We start from the raw sequence: 20,575 nt of genomic DNA on the forward strand, positions 1-20,575 counted from the left end.
TCTGCAATAATTATTACGCTCTTCTATCGTCTAACGAGATGTCAACAAACTCGCTCATTACGCAATAAGCGCACTTTTCCAGATGAATCTCGCGTGTTATTATCATCATAAATGGCCTTAAGTACGACAAGATTTAAACCGATTCCACTTAAGAGCCAGTGTGCGAGTGTGCTGTGGCATGGAGTGAGCAAGTTTTGAACTAATTAGGTAAATAACAACGATTTATTTTCGGTTGGAATTTTTGTGCGGCCTCAAATATTTTATTTTCGGGAAAAAATTTGAAAAACGTCGATAAATGTACGCGTTCGGAAAGTTTATTGTGCGAATACAATGAACGATTTTAGCGTAATTTTCGCCCGTTTATTATTTCATAATGACAAACGCGCTGTCCAAACAATTTTCTTGGGGGTTTTTCTTTGTGACACCCAATTAGTGGCTTGTTTCCGGCGCGGAAAAGACACAAAAAAATTAGAACGTCGCCAGATCGCCCACACTATTTACCACAAACTGGGATTAAAATTATTAAATTAGGTTTTGGCGATTTTTATTTAAGATAATATTGCAAATTGAATATATTTAGAATTGATTTTTTCAGCAATTTTTTAATAAACTGGATTTAAAAAAAATTAAAATCGATGTTTCAGACGATCTTCTATGGACAGTATTTTAAATTAAAGTTAAAATTATTCTATGAGGTAATAAGAATTAATGTTTCAGAAAAATAATACAGTGAAATAGTCATTTTTTTTTACTTAAAATTTTATGGTCAAGGCGAATACCTTCATAAAAATGAGAAAAAATTTTTTTTATTAAACTCACTTTAGCAAAGTTTTATGGACTTTTATATGTCTTAACAACCTACTAGAGTTGTTAAAAGTCCACAAAAAGTTTATTTGATCGATTGTATGATGTTTGATTTTTTCAATTTTTGACACGATTTTGGTCAATTTTGGATACCCGGAACATTTCTCGAGCAATAGCTCCGAAACTATTAGAGATAACCCCATGAAGTGTATTATCGTTGGAAAGCTCTTTGAACTATCTATTTAAAAAAAAAAAATATTGTTCTCCGACTAATAGTTTTCGAGCAAATTGGAGACAAATGCAAAATTTAGTAAAATTTCAAAAAATTCATAACTAAAAAACTATTGGGAATTTGGCAATTTTCTTGATGCCAATCGATTCCCCAGATCATTTTGCATAGGTATGAATTAAAATAGTTCCACTTTTTAGAATAGTTTAGCCGTAAATAAGAAAATAAAAAAAATTAAAAAAAAGTTAACCCCCCCCCTTAAAATCGGTCAATTTTTAAAGTGTCTCCAAATCAAATAAAACCGATTCTATCTTATAGATTTTGATGTGCTCTTTCCGATCTAAAAAAGCGTTTTCTCCTAACTCATTTAGGTTGGCCGTAATCGGCGTTTGAAAATTGAAAAATTTTTTGCGAGATATCGCTTTGAGTCCTATGCCATATTGTAGAGTTTTTTATTCCGGTTATCCTCCATTTTTCCGTTTCTCGATAACTCTAATAGTTTCGCCGTAATTGGCGGTTGAAAATTGAAAAAAAGTGAAAATGGAAACATTTTTTTGCGTTTTTCTCGGAAACTGTAAGACTTCATCTGAGAGCGCTTATTTTTCTCTATTTTTTCATTTAAACCCGGAGCCGCTCCAGGCAATGGTTCCGGCTACAGAGGCGATCAAAGTTTTTCACTAAAAAAATTCATAAAAAAAAACTAAAAGTCGTAGAGCAATGCGGTTTGTTCGATTGAATTATACGGCTCATTTTACATTTTATATCAATTTTTCACAAGAATTAAAAATTTAAAATTTTTTACCTAAATTTAGAGTAGCCATTTGTCATAGTGAAAAATTTTTTTCATTAAAAAAATTCATAACTCGAAAACTAAAAGTCGTAGAGCAATGCGGTTGGTTCCATTGAATTCAGCAGCTTATTTCCTGTATAATACCGACATTTAACGAGATCTAAAGTTTTACAATTTTTTGCTAAAAATTATGATAGGTATTTCTTATAGTGAAAAATTTTATTCAACAAAAAAATTCATAACTCACAAACTAAAAGTCGTAGAGCAATGCGGTTTGTTCCATTGAATTCAGCGGCTCATTTTGCGTATAAAACCATCTTTAAACGAGATGTAAACTTTTAAAGTTTTTTGCTAAAAATTAAAATAATCAATATCTATAGTAGAAAATTTTATTCACCAAAAAAATTCTTTATTCCAAGCATTTTTTTAAATAGAATTTTAAATTATTCAAATGTTGCTAACTTTCCGACCAATTTTAAAGCTTAATAAAAAAATATTTTAATGTAATCGGCTTCAACATTTTTTTTTAATTTTCAATTTTAGTAGATTTAAGCTGGAAAAAAAATCAAGTCTTTTCAATCAAGTCCACTCGTTTAAATCGCCCCATTTTTCTCGCACTAGAGCTCAATTTAGATTTATTTTCGTGATAGTATTATTGATCTGAATCTCCAAGTTGGTAATTAGCCCAACTAATGCGATCAGGTTGCGGCTTGCAGCACTTCCAGAAGGAGACATCAAAGCCCCGTCCCTCCACCTTCCAGCAAACGTAAAAATTTGCAACATTGTGTCGCCCTCAGCAAACGAAATTATGCATTTGAAGCGGCGCAAATTTCGCTTTAATCGAATAATGCGCGAATGTTTCGCGATATCTACACAATTAGCTGCCGACAGTCTTGTTATCTTTTTTCGGCGACTTTTGTCTCGCTGTTTGCGCAAATACAAGGCCCGCCTGATATTGAAATCTATTGTTTGAACGGCGCAGATATTGAATATCTTTGATCGGTTAATTCGAATTTTTGGGGGATTTGGGGGTTTGAGGTTGTCTTCTTGTCGTTTGTGCTCGGATGGGTTGTGACGTGACGTCAAGTTATGCATGACATATTGCACAGCCTACGTTTTTACAGTTCAAGCATTCGAATAAAATATTACCTGTTTCAAAACTAAACTAAAAAACGCCAATTATTTTCTTAATAAATAAGATTGATATAATTGTGAAATAGTAATTAATTATTAGATCGCTCATTAAAAGTATAAATTATATTTATAAGAGGTAATTTTGAACGTTGGCCTTTTTATAGTTTTGAAACAGCCAATAGTAGTGTTCTTATTTATTGTAATAAATGGGCCAGACTTGACACCAAATGATTGGGTTTATTTAATTGAGCGCAATGACGTCAAAATTATGTTTATTAATATTAGTGTGGAGCGCTGTTTTCATTTCCGGGTTGGCTGTGCAAATGGGAACATTGAAACAAAACTATGTTTCAATTTGCTATTTTTCGACAAAAAATTGAAAAAATGGTCACTGAATAATTCAAAACATATTTTCCAAGATGTGTTTTTTTTTTCAATGATTTAAAATGCAATACTTGCATATTGAGTTAGGGCAAATCAGCAGCGTTTAAAGTATTACGCTAAAAAAATTCATAACTCAAAAACTAAAAGTCGTAGAGCAATGCGGTTTGTTCCATTGAATTCAGCGGCTCATTTTCTGTATTATACCAACTTTTCATGAGATTTAAAATTTTGAATTTTTTTGCTTAAAATTTCCCTGAGTAAATACACTTACCTTCAAAAAGGTGAAAAAACTTTTTTTTTAAACTCACTCCAGTAAATTTTTATGGACTTCTACATATCTTAACAACCCACAAAAGTTGTTAAAAGTCTACAAAAAGTCCATATGTTCGATTTTTTGACGTTTGATTTTTTCAATTTTCGTTGCAGATTTTGTCGATTTTCGGTACCCGGAACATTTCTCGAGCAATAGCTCCGGAACTATTAGAGATAAGCCCATAAAGTGTATTATCGTTGGAAAGCTCTTTAAATTATCTATTGTTTTCAAAAAAAATTATTGTTTTCCGACTAATATTTTTCGAGCAAATTGGAGACAAATGCAAAATTTGGTAAAATTTTAAAAAATTCATAACTAAAAAACTATTGTGAATTTGGCAATTTTCTCGATGCCAATCGATTCCCCGGATCATTTTGCATAGGTATGGATCAAAATAGTTCCACTTTTTTGAATAGTTCAGCCAGAAATGAGAAAATAAAAAAAAATAAAAAAAGTTAACACCCCCCCCCTTAAAATCGGTCAATTTTTAAAGTGCCTCTAAATCAAATGAAACCGATTCTATCTTATAGATTTTGATGTGCTCTTTCCGATCTAAAAAAGCGTTTTCTCCTAGCTCTTTCAGTTTGACCGTAATCGGCGTTTGAAAATTGAAAAATTTTTTGCGAGATATCGCCTTGAGTCTTATGCCATTTTGTAGAGTTTTTTATTCCGGTGGTCCTCCATTTTTCCGTTTCTCGATAACTCTAATAGTTTCGCCGTAATTGGCGACTAAAAATTGAAAAAAAAGTGAAAATGGAATTTTTTTTTGCGTTTTTCTCGGGAACTGTAAGACTTAGAGCAACGAACAAAAATCCATCTGATAGCGCTTATTTTTCTCAATTTTTTCGTCCAAACCCGGAGCCGCTCCGGGCAACGGTTCCGGCTACAGAGGCGATCAAAGTTTTTCACTAAAAAAATTCATAAAAAAAAAAACTAAAAGTCGTAGAGCAATGCGGTTTGTTCGAGTGAATTCTACGGCTTATTTTACATAATATATCAATTTTTTACAAAAAATAAAAATTTAAAATTTTTTGTCTAAATTTAGGGTAGCCATTTTTCATTGTAAAAAATTTTATTCATTAAAAAAATTCATAACTCGAAAACTAAAAGTCGTAGAGCAATGCGGTTTGTTCCATTGAATTCAGCGGCTCATTTTCTGTGTTATACCAACTTTTCACGAGATTTAAAATTTTCAATTATTTTGCTAAAATTTCCTGAGTAATAAATACACTTCACCTTCAAAGAGGTAAAAAAAAAATTTTTTTTTAAACTCACTCCAATAAATTTTTATGGACTTCTACATGTCTTAACAACCCACAAAAGTTGTTAAAAGTCCACAAAAAGTCCATATGTTCGATTTTTTGACGTGTGATTTTTTCAATTTTCGTCGCAGATTTTGTCGATTTTCGGTACCCGGAACATTTCTCGAGCAATAGCTCCGGAACTATTAGAGACAACCCCATGAAGTGTATTATCGTTGGAAAGCTCTTTAAATTATCTATTGTTTTCAAAAAAAATATTGTTCTCCGACTAATAGTTTTCGAGCAAATTGGAGACAAATGCAAAATTTGGTAAAATTTAAAAAAATTCATAACTAAAAAACTATTGGAAATTTGGCAATTTTTTTGATGCCAATCGATTCCCCGGATCATTTTGCATAGGTATGGATAAAAATAGTTTCAGTTTTTCGAATAGTTTAGCCGTAATTGGAAAAATTATAAAAATTAAAAAAGTTAACACTGGATTGGCGTTTGAAAATTTTAATCAAAAAATTTCAACCTTGTAAAAAGCTGGCATAATACGTAAAATAAACCGCATAAGTCCCTGAAACAAACTATTTTGCTCTACGACTTTTAGTTTTTGAGTTATAAAATTATTAATCATTTTTCCCGGCGCATCCACCATTTTCAATTTTATTTAATTTTTTTAAAAAAGTTTTCAAGTAAGCTAGTTTTGTAAAAATGGCAGTGTTATACGTAAATTAAGCCACAGAATCCACCGAAACAAACTGTTTTGCTCTACAATTTTTAGTTTTAAGTTATTAAATTTTGTAATTATCCTGGCGCATCCACCATTTTTCAATTTTAAATAATTTTTAAAAATGTATTCGAGTAAACTAGTGTTGTAAAAATGCTGATGTAATACGTAAAATGAGCCGCAGAAGTCACTGGAATAAACTGTTTTGCTCTACGACTTTTAGTTTTTGAGTTATAAAATTTTTAATAATTTACCCGGCGCATCCACCATTTTTCAATTTTAAATAATTTTTTTTAAAAGTATTCAAGTAAGCTAGTGTTGTAAAAATAGTGAAGTAATACGTAAAATTAGCCGCAAAATTTACCAGATCAAACCGTTTCGTCCTACGACTTTTAATTTCCGCGTTATAAACTTTTTTAGCGAAAAACTTAAAATCTCAATCAAGCTCAAACGCATTACAATCACGCCTCTCTTCATTTTTATTTCTCACTGCACTTTATTTTATGTGTACAAGCCCACCAAACACTAAATTTTTTATAGTGCCATCGACCCAAGCGATGATTTATCGGACAAAATGCCCGGAATTTTCACACCATTCCTCCTATGGATCCTCTCCACCGTCTTAGCGCTACAAAACGGTAATAATTCCACCTTAATCACATTCTCTCACAATTAAAAAAAAGCGCGAGAGAATTTCAACTCAAATGAGCGCAATTAACTCCGTAATTACGCATTCAGAGGAAAATTTTTACAGAAGTGGATCTAATCGAGAGAGCTAACATTTGGAACGAACCAAACGGACTTATGCGCATTTTAGGCCGATGTTTGAACAATTCCGAAAATAAAGACATTCTACGAACGGATTGGGCTTACAGATTTGACGAAAATCAAGTGGTCTTAAGCACACTTGATTTATTTCCGCAGGGGTTTCCCCGGGATTTTTCCATTTTGACAGCTGTCAGACTCACACCTGGCGACATCTATCCGCTAGTCACTGTATACAGTGAAAGCGGGGAAGAACAGATTTCTGTTTCACTAGGAAATGAAATTATTTTCACCTACGAAAGCACTAATGTGACCTTTAACGTATCACTAGATGATGGAGAGTAGGTAAAAAAATTATTTTTTTATCGCTTTATTTAATCGATTTTTCACTAGATGGCACCGACTAGCTTTTAGCATCAAAGGCGACTCGATTAATATGATATATGAGTGCAATAACACCATAACCCAGGCTCTAAACCGCTCAACCAATGATTTAATGACAGATGGCATCACTCTGATTGGTTACCAACTGACAGACGAGAAATTCCTCAAGGTCAGGCCAATCAAATCACTTGCACCAACCTAACCGTGTTTTTAGGGTGATATTCAACTCCTGACAGTGGTACCAACCCCAGACGCCGCCTACGAATTGTGCAACTTTTATGCACAAGATTGTGACACGGTTGTAAGTCTTCGAGAGGCCAATTTTTACGCCAAGTTAACAAACCAAAATTCCCTAAGTTGGGTTGTTGGCAACAATGCAAGTCGTGGCGATCTTGATTACGACGAGGAATTTGTTACAGTGTTGCCAACCGTTGATTTTGTGACAACCGGGCGCGGTTTTCCGGGTCTGAGGGGTTTTCCGGGACCTTCGGGACCCCCCGGACTTCCGGGTGCCAAAGGTGACTCCGGAAGGAACGGTTTGGACGGGGTGAGGGGTCCGGTTGGCCCCCCTGGGCATGTCTTTATGATTCCGGTGAGTGTATTAGGATGCGCTCACTCGTTTTGGCAAACATTATGCTCGTTTAACAACTCGTACAGTTCAACAACAAGACAGATAAACAGATAAAAACAAAAAAACGATATAAAAAAAAAGAAAAAGCTGTAGAAAAAAATTTATAATTTACCCGGCGCATCCACCATTTTTCAATATTAAAAAAAAATTTTAAAAAGTTTTTATTTAAGCTAGTTTTGTAAAAATGGTAGTGTAATACGTAGAATGAGCCACAAAATCCACCGAAATAAACCGTTTTGTTCTACGACTTTTAGTTTTTGAGTTATAAATGTTTTAATAATTATCCTGGCGCATCCACCATTTTTCAATTTTAAATAATTTTTTAAAAAAGTTTTCGAGTAAACTAGTGTTGTAAAAATGGTGATTATTATTATTATTTCAGTTAAATTTGCAAAGTAATGAAAAAGGGCCGGACTCCCAGTCTGAGAACTTCCGCCAGTTGTTGTCGCAACATATGGTAACTATTTCTAGGTTAGTTGGTAACACTGCCAGTTATTTGAAACCATGTTAAAGATGTCGATGCGTGGGATTGAAGGTCCGATGGGATTAACGGGAGTTCCCGGTCCTCAAGGTCCCCCAGGTCCCGAGGGATTAAAGGGGGAACCTGGGGATCTGGGTGAACCGGGACCTATGGGTGAAAAAGGCCTTCCGGGAAATCCCGGACGTGAAGGGAGACGTGGAAGACCAGGCCGTGATGGGGAACGTGGGATTACAGGCCCTCCGGGTCCTAAAGGGGAACAGGGATTATTGGGATTACCGGGACTTCCGGGTGATAAAGGGGAGAGGGGGCTCCCGGGTTTGGTCGGCGAACCGGGATTACGTGGTCACGACGGGATGCAAGGCGAGGAAGGTCCTCCGGGACTTTCGGGAATGCCTGGAGAAATGGGCCCTCGGGGGTTCACCGGGCCTAGGGGATTACCCGGAGTGCCAGGCCCGCCCGGAATTCCGGGTAATGAAGGATCGGCGGGTTCCAAAGGCCAGGCGGGACCTCCCGGATCACCTGGAGCACCGGGATTAGTTGGACCCCCTGGAGCGGTGGGTCCTCCAGGTCCTCACGGGTTACTTGGACCACCGGGAGTTATGGGACCGCATGGGAAACCCGGGATTCCGGGATTACCGGGTGCAGATGGCGCACCCGGAAGTCCCGGGAGTCCCGGAGCAATGGGTCCTAAAGGAGAGCAAGGTTTGGCGGGACCGGCGGGTCCTGTGGGTTTTCCGGGACCACGTGGTGTTAAGGGGGATGAAGGGAAAAGGGGGATTCTGGGTGAAAAAGGGGATAAGGGTGATAGGGGTTTGGAGGGGGAAAAAGGGGATTTGGGGATGAAGGGAAGTGTGGGTCTGGTGGGATTACCCGGAATTCCCGGTTTGGAAGGTCCCGAAGGACCTAAGGGATTTGATGGTCCGAGAGGAGAAACCGGAAATGTTGGCTTACCTGGGGAGAAAGGAAAAGACGGACCTCCGGGTCTTCCCGGATATCCCGGAAATCTGGGTGAAAAAGGGGATAAAGGGTCGAGTGGCAAAATTGGGGATAATGGAGAGAAAGGAGATAGAGTTAGTATTGCGTTCCCGTAATTAAAAAAAATAATAAATTTTGAAGGGAAATCCGGGAACTCCAGGTGAACGTGGCGAACCAGGACCTCGTGGATTCCGGGGTTCGCGTGGTCGCCGTGGCCGTGCAGGTCAACAAGGTCCCAAGGGAGACACCGGCCAACCTGGACCACCTGGACCTCAAGGCGAACGAGGCATCCCGGGTCCTGAAGGACCTCGGGGTTTTGCCGGAGCACCGGGTCCTCCTGGAATCAATGGAAAAGACGGCCATCCGGGATCACCCGGAGAACGTGGACCTCCCGTAAGTTACAAAAATCAAGGAAAAAATTAATTTGAGTTAGGGTGAACCAGGAAAACCCGGCATGGTGGGTCCTCCTGGAGTAATCGGACCACCGGGTCCTACGGGTGAAGTTGGTCCAATTGGGGAACATGGACCTCCCGGACTTCCGGGGGTTCCGGGTGAGGCTGGTCTGCCTGGAGAAGCAGGGAAAGAGGGAGCTCCAGGAAGTCCTGGACCGGAGGGGAAACCAGGTCCTGAAGGCCCAACTGGATTACCTGGTTTTCCGGGTGAACGGGGATTGACGGGATTACCGGGAATTCCGGGTCTTAAAGGCGATACGGGACCGCCTGGAGCTCCGGGAGTTACGGGAGATAAGGGGCAGCAGGGAGAACCGGGGAAGGATGGACCACAAGGTCCCGAAGGTCGGAAAGGTCCTCCAGGAACAGCGGGATCCCCCGGTGCTAAAGGGGAACGTGGCGAGGCTGGACCTCCCGGTCCGTCAGGACGTGATGGTTTACCGGGACTCAGAGGGTTACCTGGAGGTCCAGGTCCTGTAGGACCCCCGGGTGAAGATGGCGATAAGGGCGATGTTGGTCCACCTGGGGAAAAGGGATTTAAAGGAAGTCAAGGAGAAACGGGGCCGTCTGGAAGTACCGGTCCTCCTGGATCAAGAGGGGAACCAGGTCCCGTCGGACCCCCAGGTGATAAAGGACCACCAGGTGAAATGGGACGTCAAGGGTCAAAGGGTGAGGATGGTCCCGTGGGACTCCCGGGACCTTCCGGACCTGGAGGATTACAAGGGTTACCCGGACCTCAAGGTCCTAAAGGAGAAATAGGAGATATGGGTCAGAAAGGTCCCACAGGAGCAGCAGGAATACCGGGAGAACCGGGTCCTAGAGGAACGAAAGGAGCCGATGGTTTACCCGGATTGCCTGGACCCGAAGGTCCTCCGGGAATTAAAGGCGATTCGGGAACTCCTGGACTACCAGGACCTCCAGGGATTGATGGAAAACCGGTAAATCACCAAAAAATTGCTAATTGTTTTTATGATTAAAATTTTAGGGAGAAAGGGGACCACAAGGACAAAAAGGCGAAGACGGAAAAACGGGGCTTCAAGGGCCTCCTGGCCCGAGAGGTCCCCCGGGAACAGAAGGTCCAAAAGGATCACCAGGACCTGAAGGTTTTCCCGGCCCCCCGGGCGAATCAGGCCTTCAAGGAGCTAAAGGCGAACCTGGAAAAGACGGTGAAGACGGTCGTCAAGGTGAAACTGGACCCCCAGGACCCCCAGGTCCTGTAGGTCCCATGGGAACACCGGGACTTCCGGGAAAAACGGTAGAATTCCTAAATTGTGTAAACATAATAGAAAGTTTGTTTAGGGACTTGACGGTCCTGCAGGACTTCAAGGACCTTCGGGACCCCCGGGTGAAAAAGGCGACATCGGCGAAATCGGCCCTCCAGGTCCTCAAGGAATGACAGGACCTCAAGGCCTACCTGGCCCTCAAGGACCTCCCGGATTAACAGGAGCTCCAGGCGTTGCTGGGGAAAATGGAGCTCCAGGTTCTCCAGGCTTAACAGGATCACCTGGAAAAACCGGAAGTCCGGGTCCTGCAGGACAGAAGGGAGACCGGGGAAGGAGAGGTCCGAAAGGACACCGAGGCGAAATGGGATTATCGGGAATTAAAGGGGATTTGGGCGAGAAGGGGAATAAAGGGGATAAGGGACCTCCAGGTCCTGAAGGACGTAAAGGAGAGACAGGACCTGAAGGTCCCATCGGAATTAAAGGAAGTGATGGTCCTGCGGGACCTCCAGGAATGGAAGGACCACCGGGACCTAAAGGAGTGGAAGGTCAGACGGGACCAAAGGGCGAACCTGGACCCCCAGGTCCTGCAGGACCACCTGGACCTCCGGCGGAAATGCCGCTACTTCCACCGGAAATGCTCTTCGAACGAACTTTTAGTCGGGAAAGGCGCAATGTTGAGGAAATTATGTAATAACTTATTTAATTAATCGAATTTAATTAATTAAAAAATTTTAGTTCCGAATATGAAGATATGAACACGGAAGCGGAAACAGACGATAATGGAAAATTCCTGGAAATGTACAACACAATATATTCCATGAGACAGGACTTAGAAAGGGTGAAAAAGCCTATAGGGACCCGAGAAAACCCAGTCCGGTCCTGCAAAGACTTGTTTTACGGCCACCCTCAATTCCCTGATGGTACTTTTGACTCTTTACAGGGTTTTTCAGTTTAACTTTGAAACTATTGGCCCGAATTGTGTCAAATTTAGAACACTTACTCCATACGTTCCGCTAACTATTTGTTTCAAATTTCATAAGTTTTGGTCCAGTGGTTCAAAAGTTATGGTAAAAAAAAACAATTTCCATACTCATTTTTTACATTCGTTTTTGTAACATAATAAGTCGTAAATTATGCTCCAGGATGGTACTGGATTGACCCCAACTCGGGTATGACCGACGACGCCATCTATGTTTATTGCAACATGACAGCTGAGGGCGAAACGTGCGTTTTTCCGGACGCCCACAGCGCCAACATGCCCAACATACCCTGGAGACAAGAAGGGGGCAAAAAAGATTGGTACTCCCACCTACGCGGCGGCTTTAAAGTACCCCAAATTTTATATCAATTTTCCATTATTACAAAAACACATTTTAGATAACTTATGAAACAGTAGGCGTCGTCCAAATGACATTCCTCCGCCTTCTGTACCAAGAAGCCTACCAAAATTTCACCTTTTCTTGCATAAACACCATCGCATGGTTTAACGAAAACACGCAAGACCACAAAATGGCTCTTAAATTCCGCGGCGACAACGAGTACGAATTTGCGCACAAGAAAACCGGTCTGAAAGTTATCCAAGATGGTTGCCAAGATGGCACCACCAAAAGTGAGACAATTTTCGAGTTACGGACCACAAAATTGGACCGTTTGCCCATCGTTGACTTTTTTCCGCTTGACTATGGCGCCCCCAACCAAGCGTTTGGGTTCACAGTGGGCCCCATTTGCCTCAAGTAGATTCTAACCCAAGTTTTGTCATAGCACCTTATTTATGAATTTACTTAGGAAATGTAAATATTTTGCAACACTGCCAACTTCCATATCGTGTGTACATACATTTTTAAATAAATTTTTAAAGCTCTGAAAGTTTTTTTTTAACTCATACCCCCGTAACTGCGCCGCCACTGGCAAAAAATGCCACCAGAATCTAGGGTTTTACACGGGTCAAGGTTGCCACGTAAAACCTTTACACGTCTTTAATCCCACAAAAGAATAATAAGAAAAGAAATAATTCGATAAGGTGAAGAAAACACAGATAAGGAAATGATTTAAATATTTTTTAATTACGAGGTTTTTCCATTCAAAAACTTTGATTATGTGAGTGATGTGACTAAACCATTTTTTGTTAACTGTATGGAATAAAAAGTGTTTTTGTGCGATTATATCACAATGGGGCGGCTAATTTAAGGTAAATTTGCCCGTTTTTGCAACTTTTTGGCGTTTTTTGTCCGGGAATCTGTTTTTCCAATAGCAATCAAGTGTCCGTGATTTCTTTTTTGACATCTGTCAAAAATAACCTACCGTATGTTGCGTGTTATTTGCGTGTGATATGCGTTTTTTGTGTGTTTTTTTGCATTATTTAAGCCGTTAGTCGGCACGTAATTGAAAAATCAATGCCTGGTTGTCGTAATTCGTGATTACCTAACCCTGAGCCGAAAGTGAGGTTAGGCTGTTATTTTCCTCTGTCATTTGGTGAAAGTTGTTTTTAATTGATTATTTCTGGCCAGTTTGAGCCATGTCTTGGGTCAAGAAACGGGGGCAACCCGCCAATGCGGGCGCTCCGCCCCAGGTTCCGATGTACAACCCCAACCAACATTCCAACCAAGAGGTAAAAATTGCATTTGGAGGTGAGCTAGTCCAACAATATGTTGCAGAATCACTGGCAACAAAACTACTACAACACCTACCAACAACAACAACAACCCTACAACATGCAATACAACCAACAATACACTCAGAACAACTTCGAGGGGGCGCAAAGTGAAGACACTTGGGGCTCCAACTGGGGCTGGGGGGACGAAGACAACTCCAACACTCAGGCCCCCAACATTGCCGAAAGTTTCGCGAAAGACGAGACCTGGAACTGGAATCTAGAAGAGGCGAAGCCTCCGGAAGCCCCCTTAACCGGCAAACGAAACAAACTAGACACCCCTCAATGGTCAGTGGAGTCTCAAATGTCGCAAGAATCGTCCGATGATGTTTTACAAACGTCCGAAAGTGACAAAAGTCGGGGGGGCGAAGCCGGCGGCCCCCATGTCGAAAACAAGGAAATCTTGTCCCCGAAACCCACCAAATTTCCCACATTGTCAGTTAACCTTGAATCGCCCCCCGATAACTCAGAACAGCCCGACAAGACTCCGCCCCCGCCCCGCTTCGAAAACAACGAGGCCCCCATTAACGACCGTAACCAATATTTGGAAACGGCCCAATTGTCCGACGTTGACTTTGCAAGAGTCCCCGAAAGTCACCCGATTGATGACGTGCAGCCCCCACCGGGGCTGCGCCGCATGGTGGGCGGGGCCGAGTCGAGTGAACCCCCCGAAGGTTTACGACGAATGATTCCGGGCGAGTCGAGTTCACCCGAAGCGCGGAGCGCCGAACGATCGGAAACGATCGGCGCCGATTCGGTTGACACGACGCCGCCGAAAGTTGACGATTTGGTTTCGTCTGTTCGGAATTTGTCGGTTGAGGATGAGACCAATGAGGTGAGCGGTGGGCGGAGACACAGTCGGGAAAGTTCGGAGAGTGAGCACGAGAGGCGGAGCAAGTCGCCGAGACGTGATCGGAGGAAGGATGAGAGAGAGAGGGAGAGGAATAGGGGGCGGTACTCGCCTGATAGGCGGGACAAAAGGCGGTACAAGGGGCGGTACGAGGAGGAGTCGGATTATTACAGTGATAAGGAGAAGGATAGAAGGCATGAAAGGGATTACGATCGCAAATATAGTAGTTTAAGGAAGGAGAAGGATAAGGATAGAAGAAGGAGGGATTATGATAGTAGGCCGCGGAAGGATTATTATTATGGGAGATACGAGGATGAGTTTGAAAATGAGTCAAGGTCAAGAGCATCAAGTCGCTCGGATTCGATGCATGAGTCCTATAGAGAGAGAGGGCATGATCGGAGGGATCGCAGGCATAAAGAGAGAGAGAGGCATAAGAGGCGGATGGATCCCTTTAATCCCTATAATCAGGTAAGTCAATATTTTTTTTTTTTATAATTTTTATAACAATTATGAAAAAAAATATGACTTTTGGAAAACTTTATACAATATACTACTATATACAGGGTGGGGTCAATTTCGGCAAAACTTCAATATCTTTGAAACCAATGACGCTAGAACGTCCAAATTAATACGTGACATAAAGCAGTGTTGCCACCTTAATTTGCCATTGCAGGCGTTCGGCTTCGACATCTACAACCAGTACTACCAACAGTACCACTACTATGAAAATTTGCGTAAAACCAACCCGCAAGCCTACGCCCAGCTCTATCGCAAGTACTATCAAGAAGCATCAGGGGAAACCCCTTACGGCACCGAAGACCGCGCTTCGGTTCATTCCGGTCGCAGTTCAGCCAATGACGAACTAGTCAAAGACAGGTAGGGCGACCAACACAATTTATTGTCACATGTTTGATGCGCTTAAAACAGCCACATTTTTTTCCTATCATATAATAACAGTTCACACAAGCTTTGACTATTTTTGCAAAAAAAAATATTTTTCTGAAATTTTATACAGGTATACGCGTCAGAGCTATTATAGTCAAACGAGTTTGCCACACTTAGGAGGTTACTACAGAGGATCTCAAACACATAGTATATCGGGCCAATATGGCCTTGATGACTCTAGGTGAGGTCAACACCCTCTTACGACAGTTTATGTAACCTCTAAATCAAAAACTATTATGTAGTGCATCTATTAATTGGATAAATAAAAAAAACATTAAATTAATAATTACGGGGCGATGGGTCATGGTTTCTTTGCTTGCATGCTTCATTTGTTTTGTAGTTTCATTTGTTTTACTAATTGTAGTATCCTGTCTATATGTTATGCGGTCCGCCATTTTGATATATTTTTTAAAACTGTAAAATTGCATTGTCGGGTCGCCATTTTGTCGGCACAAGAAATTTGAATTTTGCTGTCAAGATGGCGGATTTGCCCTCAAAATGGTGCCGATTCGCCATAAAACAGTTGAATTTTGTAGTTTCGTGCGCACTCTTGATCAGACCGACACCTCATTAAATTACGAAGACCCGAATTTGACAGCTCAACGCTTAACGCCCGCCAAATTTGCAACAGCTCATATTAAAGCTTCCATAAGTTGTGGCAAAATGGTTAAAATTCTACCACACTATCCACTTGATGGTCAAGCTCCGACTGTTGAATTGTGTAGTTTAGAAAATTTCCTATACAATGATGAAGACTATCAAGAGCTGAAACGTTTTCCTGGACCTTTGGTCAAAGGAACAACACACAAAAAAACAATCATTGAATATTGTGAAAATAAAATAAAGAGTTGTGCTTTTAATCATTATATTGGTGATAAGGAATCTTATATTTTGATGTGGGAGTTGCTAATTTTGTTAATACGACAAAATGGGGTAAGTGTTTAACACAAAATGGCCGTCCGATTTTTTGACAGTTGTGGTTTTTTAGATGGTTGTTGGTGCTGATATTGCCGAACTTTTGTTAAAAAATCGGACACAAGATGGCGTCCAAAGGGCGCCATCTGTCATTTCGAGTGTTGGAAGTAATACAGTTGAAAGTGAAACAAAAGAAAATCAACCAATCGCAGTGTTGAAAGAAGAGGAGATTACGAATAAATTCCGCGACTATTTGCTCTACGGATCGGTCAAGGAGGCTTTGGGTAAGTTTAATTTTTAAATTTGGCGCCACTTTTATTTATACAGTTTAAAGTTTTGCTTATTTTTTGGACAAAAATTAAAAATTAAAAACTATTTGATTGTTTTATTAGAGTGGGCCATGAAGCACGGCCTCTGGGGCCACGCCCTCTTCCTCGCCAGCAAATTAGATAAGCGAACGTACGCCAATGTCTTAATGCGATTCGCTAACGGGTTGGCCATGAACGACCCCCTCCAAACCCTCTACCAATTGTTATCCGGTCGTACACCGGCCGCTGTAACCGTTAGTAGAAAAAATTTGTATGTGACTCCTGTTCACCGAAATTTTTATAGTGCGTTGCTGATGAAAAATGGGGTGATTGGCGCCCCCATCTCGCTATGATTTTATCAAATTCGACCCAAAGACCCGAAGTCAACTGTAAGGCTATCACGGTCCTGGGTGACACACTTATGGGGCGTGGCAGTTTATACGCCGCCCAGTTTTGTTATCTAATGGCCGAAGTTGGCTTTGGGCGGTACGATTGTGCCGAATCAAAGTTGGTATTATTGGGAGCCAATCATAATCATACATTTGGCAAGTTTGCCACCAATGAGGCGATTCACATGACGGAGATTTACGAATATGCGCGAAGTTTGAACGATGATGATTTCGCATTGGTTAATTTTCAGGTAAGTGGGGCGGTGCCTGATTTCGATTGGTTGCGATGTTTTTTTTTGTAGCGTTTTAAATATTTACTTGCGACACGATTGGCTGATGTCGGTTTATTAGAAAAATCGTTGTCTTATTTGGAAAAAATTGCTATTTTTATTGTTAAAAATCCGACAAGTGTCGAAACGGGATTGGTCGATGATGTGGCGCGATTGGCTGATCGTTTGAAACACTACGATCCAGTAGGCGTCGGTGATGGCGATTTTGACACGAGCCGACTTGATAATTCCTGGTTGGAGGATCTAAGACGTGTACAAAACGATCTCAACGTATGTTTTAATAACTAACTAATTATAATTCAATTAATTATTTTAATTAAGATGGGTGTCATTTCGCAACAAAATGTGTCGTCTTCTACTTTACCGACACAAAATGAACAAATTTATACACAAAATCAAGATACTTGGCAACAACAACAACAACAACAATACGATCAGTACCAACAACAACAATGGAATCCGGAACCGGTTGAACCGCCGGTACAACCGGAAACAAATGAAAGTAAGTGTGCGATTTGATTGGTTGATTTCAGGTCACGTGATTATTTTAGATTATAATAATTATCAAGAGCAACAACAGTATTGGGCGGGGCAACAGCAATGGAACGAACAGCCGGTATTACAGGAAACTGTAGAACAACAACAGCAGAATTACTACGGTGCTGCTCATAATGAGGTAGGGAAATAAATTTTATTTTCGGGCACACTGTGTAGATATTTTGGACGAAATTTTCGTGTTTTTTTCCGGTTTGAAATGCTACTTTATTGATTTTTGTGTGTAAAAATTCAAATTTGGCGCCAATTTCATTATAGCACTCTTTTTATTTTTTGTATTTTTTGCTGTTTTATTGTAGAAATATGGAATTGTATGCACTATTAATTCACTATTTGATAAAAACTCGCTATTTTTATTACTGGTGTCATTTTTATTCTGAGCGTAACATATTTTATATATTTTTTTGAACACTTGTATACGTTTTCTTTTGCTTAACATTTATAAGGTATAAGGAGGTAAGGAATTGTCGCAAAAAATTGTTTTGTTTTTGATTTTTTTTGAATTTTTGTTGTTTTTTTTGTGCTTTTTCGGACGCAGCCGGAACAAGTCGAAAAACCCTCCCCTGACGTAAGTACATGTGCGTCGCTGCTTCCGTCATCGTCCGTCAAGTCGTCAACGTTACGTAAACGTCAAAAAAACGACAAACTAATCCAACTAAAATCACTCGATAGCGTAACCGAACCGGTTAAACCGGTTAAACCGAGTACATTTAACAAAAAAACGAAAATCTATCCGTTTAAAAATCGCAGTGCCGAAGATTTTATTATCACGTCACGTGATAACAATTCGGATATTTTGTACAAAAACGAGGAAAAGTCGCAACTGATTTGTTACAAAGACAATACGAAAATAATCGCAATTAAAAATGATTCGAAACTGACGAAATATAACACTTTTGAGATGAAATTCAATGACCGAAAAGGGAAGATAGTTAAATATAAGTCGGTCGAAAGTCCCGAAACTTTGGTCAAGTACTACGATTCTGACAGTAATGTTGCAATTTCCGCACAAGATTTCAATTCCGATTTTAAATTGGCGCGTTTTGATCGAAAAAAGCACAGACATGATATTATCACAGATACGGTCGATTGTTGGGCGAAAAAAGTACCGACTGGGGTGTTTTCTAACCTCAAAAATTCGATTTTTAAGAACAAACCGGTCAAAGAAGTGCTTTATAAGCCGTTGGTTTTCGGTGGCACTTATCCGATCGATGTACCTTTAGATAAGGTCGAAAGACCGAAAAGTACCGAATGCAAAGAAATGACAGGTCCGAAGGTCGTACCGAAATTTCGCGAGTACGGTCCACCAAAAACTTTCGACATTGACAGACCGATCTAGCTTTAGTGATAAAATGGCCTAAAATAGATGTGTTGTTGTACTGTTACTAGCGCCATCTGTTGTTGATCGCTTCGTTTATATTTTTTAGAACTGTATTTTACATTTTTATGTTGAATAAAGGTGGTTTAATGTTGAGATGGTTTTTATTACCAAATATCGTTTGTTGCGAAATTGTCGCACTCGGCTTCGCCTCGTGCGACACTACCACCAACCGTCGTTTCACTGTGTTATAATAAATTGCCGCTCTGTATTTATCCAGGACATTCCGCAACCTCAAATCTCGCTCCCTAATCAACAACCGCAAAAAACCGAACCGACGGCCGAACCGAAAAAAGAAGTTGTAACCAAACCGAAAACTACCGAACCGGTTCAAGACAAGCAAAGTGGTTGGTTCGGCGGTATTTTTAATAAACTCACATTGAAACCGAAAAATCAAATGAAACTACCGGATGATAAGAACCCGACGGTGAGTTCGGTTAACCGGTGTAACCGATCGGTTAAAACTTAATTTTTGGGGTAGATCTTGTGGGATTCGGAGAAGAAACGATGGGTGAACACGGACGAGGATAATGGAGATGGAGGTAATGATTTTAAACCGCCTCCCAAGATGGCCGAAATGGCGCCAGTGCAGCCAACCTTCCACCAACAAGTACAAAAAGTGGAGCCAATGCAAGAAAATGGCAATGTGGCGAAGCCGCCACAGCCTGCACAGGCCAATATGTTCAAGCTGCAAAAAAATCGAAGTGAGTTGGCCTGATATATTGTTATTTTAAATTTGAATTTGGCGCAAAATTTTTTTCCAGACATTAAAAAATCATACATCGACGTGTTTAATCCAGGCAAGCCGGGGCCGGCTGCCGCCCCCGCGCCGCTAGGTGGCGCCCCGCAAGCCCAGCCTCCTATGAACTTTTTTATTCCACAACCGGTCAATGACCCCAACGCGCCCACCGATTTTCTGACACCAGCGCCACCTTTGCAGTTTAATAACGACACACAGGTACGCCAACTTGACCCGTCACTCACTTCATTTAATTAATAATAATGACTTGGAATTTTCGTAGCGGGGGAACTTTAACAAATGAAAAATCTTATGTAAGATTTTGTTTTTTTGCATGTTTGATTGAGTGCATGAAAGCATGGTGCTTCACACTGTATATATTACACATTTTTGTATATTTCAAGTGTTGCACATTGCTTTTATTTTCTGATTTTATGAAGAAAAAAAAAATTTTTAAATTTTTGTGGTGGTGTGTTAAGTGTGAGGTTATGGTAGATGTCTAGGTGGAGTTCGGCTAGTTCACTGTCAAGGGAGGTTCAGTCGTACACAATGCATAAACCAATCCGCAGATAGCTTTTGCTCTTGCTTGCTTCACATCACATTTCTTTTTTCCATCATGTAAGTAGGTAGTTGGTTTTAGGGGATTTTGGGAAATTTGGGGATTTTTTATTTGCGTTTTTACAGATGGCGCAGTGAGCGGGATATTGCCAACTCAACGGGATGGAATTCACCAAACGAGGGTTTTGTAATTTTATCCCATATTTAACGATCCTGTGATCACGCTGTTTAATATTGTAGTTTTAATTAATTTTATTGAACATTGATTATATCATAGAGAGACAATATGAATATCGGAGTGTAAGAATTGTAAGGGAATAAAGAAATGAACATTGACTTTCTGTTTTATTCACCATTTTCCTTTCCTTCTCATTTTTTTTTGTTTTTAATTAAGTTTCAATTACATATTTAAACGATTCTGTTATCTATTTTGCGACCATTTGTTACAGATTTCTGTAA

At 40.4% G+C, this 20,575-nt stretch overlaps 2 protein-coding genes across 10 annotated transcripts; both read left to right on the forward strand.

The window, feature by feature from the left end:
* Positions 1 to 81: 81 nt before the first annotated feature.
* Positions 82 to 12,405, forward strand: LOC656558 (collagen alpha-1(V) chain). 3 transcript variants are annotated; one of them, XM_008201669.3, is made up of 14 exons: positions 82 to 207; positions 6,172 to 6,269; positions 6,386 to 6,737; positions 6,790 to 6,949; positions 6,995 to 7,372; positions 7,794 to 7,868; positions 7,925 to 8,962; positions 9,009 to 9,260; positions 9,301 to 10,254; positions 10,302 to 10,571; positions 10,616 to 11,226; positions 11,275 to 11,459; positions 11,682 to 11,866; positions 11,917 to 12,405. In XM_008201669.3, exons 2-14 carry the CDS (start codon positions 6,206 to 6,208, stop codon positions 12,274 to 12,276), a joined length of 4,884 nt encoding a protein of 1,627 aa, XP_008199891.1. In that variant the 5' UTR covers positions 82 to 207; positions 6,172 to 6,205; the 3' UTR covers positions 12,277 to 12,405. The 3 variants fall into 3 exon arrangements, with proteins under 3 accessions (XP_008199891.1, XP_064213794.1, XP_064213795.1); XM_064357724.1 differs by having other exon boundaries at positions 6,389 to 6,737; XM_064357725.1 differs by lacking the exons at positions 82 to 207; positions 6,172 to 6,269 and having other exon boundaries at positions 6,601 to 6,741.
* A 65-nt stretch (positions 12,406 to 12,470) lies between these two features.
* On the forward strand, positions 12,471 to 20,452 carry Sec16 (Secretory 16). 7 transcript variants are annotated; one of them, XM_015984084.2, is made up of 18 exons: positions 12,471 to 12,727; positions 13,047 to 13,147; positions 13,194 to 14,507; positions 14,713 to 14,915; positions 15,055 to 15,165; positions 15,521 to 15,917; positions 15,973 to 16,183; positions 16,292 to 16,461; positions 16,512 to 16,847; positions 16,899 to 17,156; positions 17,208 to 17,388; positions 17,438 to 17,562; positions 17,980 to 18,009; positions 19,040 to 19,246; positions 19,301 to 19,523; positions 19,584 to 19,777; positions 19,842 to 19,872; positions 20,243 to 20,452. In XM_015984084.2, exons 2-17 carry the CDS (start codon positions 13,055 to 13,057, stop codon positions 19,860 to 19,862), a joined length of 4,074 nt encoding a protein of 1,357 aa, XP_015839570.1. In that variant the 5' UTR covers positions 12,471 to 12,727; positions 13,047 to 13,054; the 3' UTR covers positions 19,863 to 19,872; positions 20,243 to 20,452. The 7 variants fall into 7 exon arrangements, with proteins under 7 accessions (XP_015839570.1, XP_015839568.1, XP_015839571.1 ...); XM_015984082.2 differs by lacking the exon at positions 19,842 to 19,872 and adding an exon at positions 20,054 to 20,176; XM_015984085.2 differs by lacking the exon at positions 20,243 to 20,452 and adding an exon at positions 20,054 to 20,176.
* The last annotated feature ends 123 nt before the right edge of the window (positions 20,453 to 20,575 follow it).

Source organism: Tribolium castaneum, chromosome 7, assembly GCF_031307605.1.
Source record: "Tribolium castaneum strain GA2 chromosome 7, icTriCast1.1, whole genome shotgun sequence".
Taxonomy (NCBI): Eukaryota; Metazoa; Arthropoda; class Insecta; order Coleoptera; family Tenebrionidae; genus Tribolium; species Tribolium castaneum.